The 13,667-nt window shown below is 36.6% G+C and overlaps 1 protein-coding gene across 1 annotated transcript; it reads right to left on the reverse strand.

Annotated features, from left to right (window-relative positions):
- Positions 1–10,705: 10,705 nt before the first annotated feature.
- Positions 10,706–12,156, reverse strand: LOC113319605 (heparan-alpha-glucosaminide N-acetyltransferase-like). The gene has a single exon (XM_026567852.1). It carries the CDS (start codon positions 12,102–12,104, stop codon positions 10,782–10,784), a length of 1,323 nt encoding a protein of 440 aa, XP_026423637.1. The 5' UTR covers positions 12,105–12,156; the 3' UTR covers positions 10,706–10,781.
- Between the last annotated feature and the right edge of the window lie 1,511 nt (positions 12,157–13,667).

Raw genomic sequence — 13,667 nt, forward strand, 5'->3', positions numbered from 1 at the left:
AAAGTAAGGTCGTGATTTGTAGCTTGGTGGTTTTGCTTTGTTGCTATGGGTGGTACTGGATAAGCATCGAATCATGGTGATGAAAAGTATTGCTTTGTGTTTTGTTTTTGGTGATGGGGTAGTGATGAAATTGATTATATGATCTTTTATTCATACCATATAAATCAATCAAGTTGTTTTGCTACTGCGTGAATTGGATGGTTGTAATTTTATGTGGATATAAATTTTCATTTTCAGTTGAATGAATTTGATATTCTGGATATTTTTAATTAGAATTGGTTTTGTAGAGATGTATCGTTTGAATTTTGAGATGAATCGAAGGAATTGAAGGTCGGGGAAGAAGAAACAGGAGACGAATTTAGGTTAGTCAAAATTTTAGGGGCTTTTAAGTCTTCTACAACTGGTGCGTTTGAGATAACCGGTGTCACCCGTTTTTTCAAAAAAACGGGATGGAAAATGTCAAACTCGGCCAGTTTATAAAACAATTTCAAAAAACGGTCAGCTTGTTAAATTATGTACAAAAACTTGGTCACTTCATAAAAAATCCCTTTATCTTATTATACACAAATTAAATGCAAATTTATTTTGGTTTGTGTAACCGTACCCAAACATGTACACTTACTTGGTTCAACAGTAGTTAACCAAATGGTTAGCCATATGAGCACTTTCATATCAAACATATTCATCTTAACCATAACTAGTTCAAATGACTCAAGAGAACTAGTTAGAGAGTTGTTCAATTGCTTAGATCTCATAGAAGTATATGAGACACAGTTGAAGCAAAAACGACTTGATTCACTCGAATCAACTCATGAACTTTATAGCCACAGTTTCTGTTAGATCATAGCTCGGTCAACCTCGCATGCGTTGCTATCTCAAGCATGTTTGTCAATGTTAGTGATCAAAACTATGAGTCTTGATTTCTAGCCTACATAGCTAAGTCTCGGACTAAGATAGGAAAAGTGTAGTAAAGATCAAGTACTTCATGATGATTCATCATACAATGACGAAGATCTATACAAGGAACCGTGGAACTTCATCAACAAAAAGGTATGTGGAGACTTGAACTTATCTATCACTCAAAAGTATATCTATTCTATCTCATACTTCCTATGAGACAAAAGTCATATGCTATATATATTAGATCATACACACTTGACATTTCGAGCTGAGCATTCATTGCTTATCTTTTATCTCGAAATCGTGTGTTGGTAAAGCGTTTCGCTTTGATCAGGTTTAACTTCACCTAGTGACGAAAGTCATGAAAGTTTCAATCACTTTGAGAATTGCTCTGACGTGAATCGGTCTGTGAATAACGGCTATATAGCATCCTCTGAGAATGTCTCAATGATTTAAATAAGAGTTTAGATTACATAACCATGTATTCCTTGAACCGAAGTTTTCGAACTTTGTTGATCAAGAGAAATCAGGAGGATTGTGGAATTGTCTTTCCAAGTCCGCGAACTGTCGGAAGTTCTCGATCGAGAATTTCTGCTAGATTTTCCAAAACTCGTTTGTGTGCTAAGTCCGCAAACTCAGTCCGCGAACTGGCGGAAGTTCTCTTTCCGAGAATTTCTGCTGAGTTTGGAGAACTCAACCGATTAACTTAAGTCCTCGAACTTGTTTCTGAACTTAAGAGGTTATTTTCTAAAGATGTGCTCTGAACATGAAACATTAAATTACTAAGGAATGCTTTATGCAAACCGTGGCTATAATGTTCATGAGCCGATTCAATTGAATCGAAGCATCTTTGTTTCAATTGTGTCTTATGTAGCTACATAAGATCTCATAGCAATTGAACAACTCTCTAACTAGTTCATTTGAGTAAATTGAACTAGTTATGATGAAGAAGAACGAGGTTAATATGAAATGCTCATATGGTTGAACTTTTGGGTTATTATGTTGAACCAACATGAACGTACACGTTTGGGCATGGTTTTTACGAACCTAGTAAACGTTTACCCAAGTGTGTGTGAAAAGCTAAGTTTTCGATTTAACGGTTGAGAAATATTAGCTTGAATCTAAATCAGGTTTTCATCTAACGGTGAATAAGGATTGATTTGTAACTAAGGAAAAACCCTGATTTGAAGGCTATATAAAGGAGACATCTAGCATTGAGCAAACCTAATCCCCACACATTTGTCTGCTACTAGTGCGCTCGCTAGAGTCAATCTCCATTAACCTTTGATTTTCTTCTCTAAAATCAGTTTAACGACTTAAAGACTTCATTGGGATTGTGAAGCCAGACCGATACTACTTTATCGTAGTTGTGTGATCTGATCTTGCATCTTCTATCATACGAGTACAATCGATTGATTGGCTTGAGATCGTGAGAGTTCTCCGATAGGCAAGATAAATAAGTCACAAACATCTTCGTCTCACTGTTTGTGATTCCTCAACAATCCTCTTGTGTAGTCAGGAAGGATTGTAGAGAGGTGATTGATTAATCTAGGTTGTTCTTCGTGAATATAAGACCGGATTATCAATTGGTTCCTGTTCACCTTGATTTTATATCTTAAGACGGAACAAAACCTAGGGGTTTATCTGTGGGAGACAGATTTATCCTTTGATGGACTTTTTTGTGTGAGAATTATCTGTTTATTATCAAGTATGTGATTTTGGGTTACAACAACTCTTGGTTGTGAGTGAGATCAGCTAAGAAAATCAACTGCGCTGGGATCAGAGGCGTAGGAGTACAACTGTACCTTGTATCAGTGGGATATTGATAGGGGTTCAACTATAGTTCAGTCCGAAGTTAGCTTGGAGTAGGCTAGTGTCTGTAGCGGCTTAATACAGTGTGTATTCAATCTGGACTAGGTCCCGGGGGTTTTCTGCATTTGCGGTTTCCTCGTTAACAAAATTTCTGGTGTCTGTGTTATTTCTTTTCCGCATTATATTTATATAATTGAAATAATACAGGTTGTGCGTTCGTGATCATCAATTGGAAATCCAACCTTTGGTTGTTGATTGGTATTGATTGATCCTTGAACATTGGTCTTTGGTACCGTCCAAGTTATCTTTCTTTGATTAATACTCGCAGGTTTCTATTTGCTTGATTAAAGATCAAATCGAGAGATTGAGATAATAATTCCTTGAGATACTTTTTATCTAGATTGAGTCTGACTGTCTAGTTGATTCTCTAGCAAAGTATTTCGGAGTTAGTCCATACAGATTGCTAAGAGAAATATTGGGTGGTGTTGCTAGGCCCCCGCTTTTTCACAACAACCAAGGGTTGGATTATACCAATTAATGATCTAAACGCACAAGCTGTATTATTTAAATTATAAAGATAAAACCGCAAATGCAGAACCTGAAATAACACAGACATTAGAAATATAACGCAGAAAAGAAATAACACGGACACCTGAAATTTTGTTAACGAGGAAACCGCAAATGCAAAAAACCCCCGGGACCTAGTCCAGATTGAATACACACTGTATTAAGCCGCTACAGACATTATCCTACTCCAAGCTAACTTCGGATTGGACTATAGTTGAACCCCAATCAGTCTCCCGCTGATCCAAGGTACAGTTGTACTCCCTACGCCTCTGATCCCAGCAAGATACTGTGCACTTGATTCCCTTAGATGATCTCACCCACAACTAAGAGTTGCTACGACCCAAAATAGCAGGCTTTGGCAACAAACAAATCTGTCTCAGACAAGTCTATCAAATGATCAATCTGTCTCCCACAAAAAAACCCTAAAGTTTTTGTTCCGTCTTTTGATAATAATCAAGGTGAACCGGAACCAATTGATAATCCAGTCTTATATTCCCGAAGAACATCTTAGATTAATTAATCACCTCACAACAATCTTAATCGTATGGTAGCGAAACAAGATGTTGCGGAATCACAAACAATGAGACGAAGATGTTTGTGATTACTTTTTATATCTTGCATATCGGAGATAACAATCTCAAGCCAATCAATATGATTATACTCGTACGATAGAAGATGCAAGATCAGATCACACAACTACGATAAAAGTGGTATCGGTCTGGCTTCACAATCCTAATGAAGTCTTTAAGTCGTTTAACCTGGTTTTAGAAGAAAAAAACCAAAGGTTAAAGGAGAACCGACTCTAGCATGCAAACTAGTATCACACGTAAGGTGTGGGGATTAGTTTTGCAGAGTTGCTAGATGTCCCCTTATATAGTCTTTCAAATTAGGAATTTTCCTTGGTAACAAAGCAATCAATATCCACCGTTAGATGAAAACCTGATTTAGATTCACGCTAATATTTCTCAACCGTTAGATCGAAAACTTAGATTGTTATACACAAATGAAATGCACGTTTCTAGGTTTGTTAATCGTACCCAAACGTGTACATTGTTGGTTCAACATTAGTCAACCAAAAGGTTAGCCATATGAGCATTTCGTATCAACCATGTTCTTCTTCACCATAACTAGTTCAAATGACTCAATTGAACTAGTTAGAAAGTTGTTCAATTGCAAGGAAATCTTATGTAACTACACAAGACACAATTGAAGCAAAGATGATTTGATTCACTCGAATCTGTTCATGAACTTTAATAGCCACGGTTTGCAAATAACATTCCTTAGTCTTTTTAAGTTTAAGTTCAGAAATCATCTTTAGATATATAACCTTCTCAAGTTCGCAGACTAGGTTCGCGGACTTAAGATACCGGACAAATTTTATAAACTCCAGCAGAAATTCTTGGGATGAGAACTTCGCCGATTCGAGGACTGGGTTTGCGGACTTAGCTTCACGCAAGTAGTTTGTCAAATCCAGCAGAAATTATCAAGTTTGAGAACTTCGGCAGTTCGCGGACTTGGCACTTTCCATTCTTTCGGTTCTCTTGATCAACAAAGTTCGAAAACTTTGGTCCAAGGAATAGGACTTATACATAACTGTGTTTCCACAACAATGCTTATGTCCACCATTGGTTATGTAATCTAAACTCTCATTCCAATCATTGAAACATTCTTAGAGGACGTTATATAGTTGTTACACCATTTTTCATCAAAGCAATTTTCAAAGTGATTGAAACATATCATGACTTTCGTCACTAGGTAAAGATAAACTTGGTCGAAGCGAAAAGCTTACCAACACATATTTCGAGATATAGATAGGCGAGGTATACTCGGCTCAAAATACCAAATGTGTATAATCATAGTCTATATATATAGCATACGACTTTTTGTCTCAAATAGTAGGAGATAGAATAGATAGACTTTTGAGTGACAGATAAGTTCAAGTCTCCAGATACCTTTTTGTCGAGAAGTTCCACCGGTTCCTTGAGTAGAACTTCGTCTTGTATGATGAATCGCCATGGAGTCCTTGATCTCAACTACACTTACTATCCTAGTCCGAGACTTAGCTATAGTAGACTAGAAATCAATACTTATAGTTTTGATCACTAACATTGATAAACATACTTGAGATAGCAACGCATGCGAGTTCGACCGAGCAATGCTCTAACAGGTTGTTAGACCCACGTTTTTTCAATTTTGTTTTTCTATCGCATGCTTGTTGTTTTTTATGGGATTACTTTTCTTATATATCATAAATAAAAATGTCTTTGAATTTGTAAAGATAGTTCCAGAGGGGATTGTGTTTTTTCTTAAAAAAAGTTTTATTGCATGTTGCTTTCCATATAAACTATATTTTGGTTATAGCCATTTCTAAGGTTATTTCATCTTTTGGATTTTATAACCAATCCTTAAAAATATCTATCAGTTTATAGGAATCAATAAAATGCACTTGAACGGGAGTAAGGCCTAGTCCCCAAACTAATTTAGCATACAATAATGAAGAAAGAGATGTTCAATAGTCTCTTCTTTTTCCCTACAAAAGGTACACATGTGATTAATATTTTTAATTATCCCTTTTAACTTATAGTTTTTTTGTTAGAGCACTTTGAATACAGTTCCACAAAAAAAGTTTGATTATTGGGGATAGTACCAATTTCCATAAGGATTTCGAGAAAGATTCATCTAAGCATAGACTAGAAGAGTTGATTCCAGTTTTACTAAGATTGTTGTACATGGATTTGACTGTGAATTCTCCTGAGATTGTTAGTTTCCATCTTAGGTTATCTTTCTTTAAGGAATTAGAGTTGTTTAAGAAAAGGTTTATTTTGCGGATTTGTGATGCTATATTTTCTGGAAACATTGAGCATATGAGAGAGGTATTCCACTTTTTAGTAACATGATTAGTTAAATCTGCTACAAGTGTTAGAGAGTTGTTTGTTGAATTTTTGAACTGAAAGTTTACTATCTAGACTATTGGTATCCAATTGTCATCCCATAAATTTATACTCAGGCCATGCCCTACTTTTTATATGCCATTCTGCTATACTAGTTTTATTCTTTTGAAGATGCATTTACAGATCTAGGTTCATTTATCCAATGCTCAACTCTAAGAGGATTTTTTTTTTGAAATATTTAATTCCTAAAGCATTAGCCCACAGGGATTTGAGTTCTGTTATATTCTCCGGACAACCTTTGTTAACATAGCTAAGTTAAACTTATGAGTATAGTTTTTAAAATCGTGAAATTCGAGTTTAAAATCATTAGAGTCTAGTCGAAATTTTTTAAAAACGATGTGCATTGCATGTTTGAATCGTTTTGCTAATGATCGTGGAATTAGTTTTTGAATAATACTATTTGAATCAAAATCTGAAATATTTCAAATCACAACTTTGCTAACTAAGCATAGAACAAACAAGAAATCCTTATATCATCGATATCTTTTAGATTTATGAAAATCTGATAATTAACCTGAAATATTTACTAATTTCATCTCATATCTATTATGAGTAAAATCAACCTACTCATAAGTAAAATTACAAACCCAGATTCGGTATTTATGAATGCATGTGTCATGGATGGTGGTGAAAAGAATCGACCTATTTTGATGTTCATCACTCAAATATGGAGGAGATAACTCGTTGAATTTTTCTTCTGTTACTTTTATCTGCGTTCATACTGAGGGAGAGATAAGCGAACTTATTTTCGTTTCTCATCTGATTTAAAAGGAATTTTGCATCATGAAGTACACGTACCTATGACAAAGACATCCATCCTAATACTCTCTCAGTACCACATATATATACGGAATAGTCAAAATCTCTTAGAATAAGATTTTTTTTTGATTTTATAAGCACTCATGGTTTTTCTTGTTTTTCCCTTTAGTATATTCCCAATGTTAGAGACATAAACTCAATTACGGTGATACTCAGACAACATAAATAGGGACAAACTGATTAAAAGCCATTTTGAAATTGTCATTCGGCCTATCTAGCTAGCAGCATAAAGAAAATGGAATATGCCTATATAATAGGTACACAAGGAGCATGTCATAATTTATTTCAGTACCTTTCGAATCTGATCACTTACTTTATAGCTTACTTAACCCGTATCTCAAAGCCTACGTTCATTTACATGATGTGTCTGCACTCACACCTTGTGCATTGGTGTACTGTATTTTATGCTATATGTTATACATGTATATAATAATTTTCATTTCATTCAAACATTGCGATGAATCTTCAATTCACGATTCGATTCTAAAAAATGAAAAACGTTTTTTCCTGCGATCTGCGATTTAACAACTTTGTTTATGAGTATCTCTGAAACCTAACCATCCTTTACTCGTAGGTTTACAAAGATTTGTCCAGGCTTTGGGTAAAAACCTATAGTATTTGGTTCCATTGCCCACCAAAAGTCTTTGTGTATTGCATTTATTTTATTTGTAATTATTTTGGATGATGAAGCTGCCCAAATGTAGTTGTTTTGGTCTTTTATGGTATATAATGGCTTCCCAATCCCATTTGCACCCCTAGCATTATGTTTCTTAATAAAAATATTAGCAGTATAATAAAAGCTAAAAGGCATATAACATGATTGATGTTTCGCCATTTACGATTCTCTCTAGGGCCTTGCATTTTGCATCCTTAGCATGGTTAGAATTTTTGTTGCACCTTTTTTTTATTTGATAGCTTGGTACAGTGATAGCTAGACTACTTCTAAATCCCATATATTTAGGAATTTTAGCAATTACAAGAGTTCGAATCCTGATTTCCGCAGTGAAAGGGAGCATGAGAACCATCAGACCACTTGATGGTTCTCTTTTTCTTTTGCACCCTTTTGTTACAAACCTGGCTCCTCCTATGTTTTCTTTTTCCTTTTTTTTTGAAACATTCCTCCAATGTGTTGATGGTGGCATATTAGTGGGAAACACGGTAAGACCGCTTTGCAGCTTTCGAGCTGTGTGGCGTTCAAATGAGGTGTGGTAATGTGTGTGGTATGGCTTACGGTAGTTGGTGTTTGGCCAGATGTGAGCTTCAAATTTCCCTTCCTTGTTGATAAGGTTTTAATTAAGGTGGAGCTTTTTTGGACTAGTAGCGTTTTTCCCGTGTACAAAGCTTCTGTTTGGTAACCTAACCAATGGTATTGGTACCAACTAATAGTCACACATGGACGAGTACGCAGTATTGGTACCAAAATGAAAGTTATAAAAAAGGAGGAGACATGCTTAGGAAAATCATGATCCTTCAGGCAGATAATGGGATATGATGAGTGGTCAAAACTCACATTTTATGTGAGAATTGGCTGTCCAGCCTAAGCCTGGTTACGACAATATGGGTACTCACTTTAAAACACAAATCAAAGTTTTTACTGGAGGAGCAGCACCTCCTATATTCTCGTGAAGCCTAGCCTTTTCATTGATTCTCTTAATTGCACCTAGCAAAGTACTCTCCTTCTTTTCTCAAGAAAATTAAGAGAACTAATTATTGAAAATGGTTCTCTAGACACATGTCAATAAAAAAAATGAAGTGAAATGGTCCCCATGACACTTATCAGCGAAAGAAATAAGTGAAATGGTCCCTATGCCACTTGTCAGCCAAAGAAATAAGTGAAATGGTCCACATAACACTTGTCATCAAAAGAAGTTAAAAGAAAAGTGGTCCTAGAAAATTAAAGTAATATTTGACTTTCCCAATTAGGAAATTGACCTATTTTTTTGAAATATTTATTTATAGAAATCGGCCTATTAAAAAGTAACGGAGGGAGTAACATTTTTATGGTCCTTGCACTGGTTGTCAGAGCTGGTGACATAAGTTGGCTTGATACTGATGAGGTTGATTAATTTCCAGTCTATTGGTTTTTACTTTTTATACTTGCTGATCTACCTCTTTTTTTTTCAAGAGGAAAAGTAATTTTATTGAGAAACTAGAAGGAGATTACAAGTTTCTCTCTAATGAGGGTTTTCCAGCCAATCTGGTAATACACCACTCCATAATTCTTTACTAGTTTTGTTCTTAGCTTCCTTTGCTAAAGAATCTGCAATTCCATTTGAATTCCTAGGAATGTGAGTGCAGATCCAATTGCTAAAAGAGTTTAGTAGAGACTTGCAATCTAAAATTATATTGTTATTTGACCATTTGACAACTCCTTCTCTACCATTTATTGTATTAACTACATTCAAACAGTCTCCCTCCAGATGCAGATGCTCTATTCCAGCTTGTTTTGCCCATTTAACCGCTTCCGATGCTGCAATAGCCTCTGCCTGCTCCTCATCTTGAGCTATACCTGGGATGCAGACTGCTCCCACATTCACCTGTATGAGAGAACATAATCAGTCCGCAACCCATAATTTTAGATGCTTTAGTAAAAGAACCATCAAGGTTAATTTTAGTGTAGTCATGCTCAGGCAATTTCCACTGAGTGATAGTCCTATTCTGTGATGGCACAATACTAGCACTATTATGCCTGTAAACGAATCTTTCCCAATCAGCTAAATCCCGATGAGTCCCCCTTTTAAATGTTTCCACCTGCAGTTGGGCATTATCAAAAACTATTCCACATCTTAGTTTCCAGATGTGCCAGAGTATAAAACCTGCATTCATTATTAACTTATCCTGCAAAACTCTATTGTTAACATCACAGTCAAACCAAGTAGTAATCCACTCTTTAATACATCTTCTACTTATTATCCCTGCAAGGTTAGCATGTACTGCATTCCACAAGTTCATAGTTACAGGACAGTGCAATAATAGATGATCAATAGTTTTTGGTTCGTGATTGCAGAGAGGACATATATCCTAATTCTTAAAATTTTATTCTTCTTATTCGGAACTCGTGAGCATCCTAATTCTTACCGACTCATGTCTTTGGAATTATCCTCCTACTACAGTAGAATTGAAGCAGTTGAGAAATGCATCAAAAATTAAACACCAATACTTGCAGGGGATTTAAGAAGGGATCTTGCAATATTTATGACCAAGGAAATAAAAGAGCTAAGGGGGTTGGACAAGAGAACTTTAAAGGGGGAGGAGAAGGCACAATTAAATGTGTTTAGAGAATACCATCCAAGTGGTTTACAGTTTTCGTCCTCAAAGACTCCTGAAGAATGTGCTCTGGGATCATGGATAACTACAAGCTGCATGTCTTGTTTGACTTGATAGTATCAGGGTATGATAAGCGCTTAATAGCAGTCCCACATCGGGGGATACGATTACGAGAACTATGTTTATATGGTATTAGGATTCGAATGTTGTATGCCAGTCGGCTGTGAATTGGATGCTCAAAAACTAATAGCTCTATATGGGCTATCAGCTAAACTAAAAAGTCAATGTTGTTGCTTTGCAGATTTCTTCCGAATTCTGCGGCTGCAGAGCCTCTCCATTCACAGTTGCAGAGGCGAAATATAACAGCGAAACAAAAATATTACAAGGAATGAAGGCCTAATGGAGATATGCTTCTCTCTGGCTCATGCATCCATAATACGAGTACATATGTTCTCAGTGAACAGATTATGAGCGGCCAATACCAATTAATCTCAAAAAGTTGTTTCCGGGTTCCTTCCAGTAGAAACCCTGTACGAGGATAGGAAAGACATTGCATGCTGCAAGAATATAGATCACGAGAGCATGCTTTCCCATCCATTCAAAAACCAGAGTTGATTTTCTGAAACCAAATACATCAACCATCACATAAATTGCGACAAAAAGAAGGCCTGCAGCACCAACAGTAACGCATGTGTAACTTAAAGAGTAGAGGGCTTTGTTTATGTGCATCCCGCAGAAGTCCAAAACGAATCCAGCAACAACTAGACCGGCAGCAGGGTTCGTCCAAGATTTTATGATGTGTAAAATTATATGCCCAAAATGCAGACCAATCATGCAGGTAACAACTGCCATCACAGAACTTAAAATTCCCTCCGGGTCGAATGGGGCCTGACACCAGCTAGGTGCATTCGGTGGAAGCGGGCCTTTATCTGGTGAGTTCATGCTGCATTCCTTGGTCCGAGTGTAGGCGGGTTTCTTGTATAAATGTTGAATTCCAAACAATTTACGGTCAATCATTCCAACAGCATTACAGGCAGGTCCAGTGTCTCCACGTGCTCCACATTTTACCGATGTTATGTTTGGAGAGAAAGAGGAGTTTTCACTAGGAATCTGGTATTCCCAATCAGCAACATGTAGCCCGTACAATAGTGCAGTATATGTCACGGTAAGCACCAGAACAAATATCCACTGGAATTTATACTTCTTCAGCACAGATCGTCCTGATTTTACAACGCCCTCCCCCTTGAGCCAAATCTCACATACAGCTGTTAACAGATATGCTTTCGCAATCCTCTGTAAGGTACCCATCAATCTAATTTGTAGAATATCAACACCAAAACTTAGGTCGTTGACACCATGTAAATAACCGCCTTGAAGCACGATGCCGAAGACAAAAAGTTTGAGTGCCCGAAGCACAGCTTTCTTAGTTGCGTCAACTCTGCACGGCAGTTTCTTATACGCGAGCGCAAGAGCAACTCCAACAATAAACAAGAAAAACGGCATGACAAAATCTGCTAAAGTAACACCATTCCATGGCGCATGATTAATTGAAGGCAGGATACCACCAGCTTGATCTACAAGTACCATCAGCGCCACCGTGAGTCCTCTGAATACATCGAGAGAAACCAGACGCGGCGGCTTCAAAACAACATCTCTCCCACCACCATCGGCACTGCTATTACTAACATTATTGTTATTAGTTGCTGAATCCTTCGGAATCTGTATACAGTGATGATCATTACTAGCCGGTGTTGAAGAATTTGTTACCGACAAATCTTTATCAGCCATTGACACAGATTTCTGATTGCTAGCTAATATTGCTATTCAGAAGAAGAAAGAATAAGAGAATGTCTGTATGTGTTTATTTTTCCTGACCTCTTCTCTTAAATAGGAGAATAAACCAAAACAAACTAGGATTCGGGTAAATACTAAAAATTGTTTATTCCTTTTGGTTTTGTTTTATCTATCAAACCAACGGCTTTCTAAGTTCCAAGGACGTAATTTTTAGGTCATGAAATAAAAAAACATATCGTCTAAAATTTTGCATAATAACTCGAAATTTCCACATGGCGAAATTGATTTGGGGTCATTGCTAGTGCAGATTTTGAATCCATGAGGCAAGGTTTAGGTCACGATACGATGAGCCACTTGCCTCCAAGTACAAATAAGATAACTTACATATATAATTGATCACTTTTAGGTGGGAAAAATGTTGGTTCAGTGCATTGTTAGAAGCCTAACGTATCTAATACTCCATTTACGTGCAAACAAATTAAGTGATCCAGGCAACAGCTTGTGTCACAACGACCCGGCGGCATTGGCTAGCCAACCTTGTTCATGATATATGCAAGCGAAACAAAGACGCCTGTTGGCCTGTGTGTCAAGATAAAGTATAGCTACATTAGATGTTCATCGTCATCTTATAAAGATAAAGACGTGTAAAATTGCTCAAAAGGTGATTACAAGCATGGAAGAGACAGAGTCTAATTGGCTATAGGAGGAAGTTTCTTGTCTCTTGGTGAGATACCAAGTCGTCACTCAAGTGAACTATACTTATTTAGTTGGGTTAAACTTTTATGTAGCTAAAATGCGTGTCCGAATGCCTGCCGTTCAAGCACGGTCATAATGGACAGCAAAGTGAAAGTTTTTTTTTTTTTTTTGAAAGGATTCAAGTTAAAGAAATATTTCCAATGCAAAGTTAAAAAATCAATTACCTAATAAAAAATTGGGCACTTGTGCACCCCTAGTTTCTGAGACGGAAAATTTCTTGTTTGGTCCTAAGTCCATAAGGTTATTTATAGCATGGTCCAACTAGATTTTACTCCTATTCTAAGGTCCAAAATTATTTAAAAACATGAAAATGACTAATATACCCCACTATTTAAGTACGTGTGAAATAACATACTTCTACCAAATCGGGATTTTATTTATCTGGAGGTCCAAATTTAATTAAAACATATAAAGGACCATAGATTTTAGTACATATCTGCTACACTGTTTACAAATTTGAGTACATATCTGCCACACTGCTTACAAATATGAGTACATATCTTCTACACTACTTAGGAATCTGAGTACTCCTCAATTCACTTTACTTTATTGCAGCACCAGCACCTCTGCAGTCAACCATTCACCACTGCCTTCAGCTCCATCTTCTAAGTAATCTTCTATCTTGCTGCATCACAATCTTCTTAGCTTAAACCACAACTGCAACAGCTACATCAACATCATTGTCATTTCAATTCAGCTGCAACACAGACTTGTTCTTCTTCCCTGTTTAAACAGCACTACCATCTTCATAAACCCATTGAGACGAACATCTCATCCACTGATTTTGTTCACAGTAATCAC

This window comes from Papaver somniferum, chromosome 10 (genome assembly GCF_003573695.1).
Source record: "Papaver somniferum cultivar HN1 chromosome 10, ASM357369v1, whole genome shotgun sequence".
Taxonomy (NCBI): domain Eukaryota; kingdom Viridiplantae; phylum Streptophyta; class Magnoliopsida; order Ranunculales; family Papaveraceae; genus Papaver; species Papaver somniferum.

What these genes read in the sequence shown, in the direction of transcription:
- LOC113319605 (XM_026567852.1), bottom strand. Translation starts at nt 12,104, where the DNA reads ATGGCTGATAAAGATTTGTCGGTAACAAATTCTTCAACACCGGCTAGT.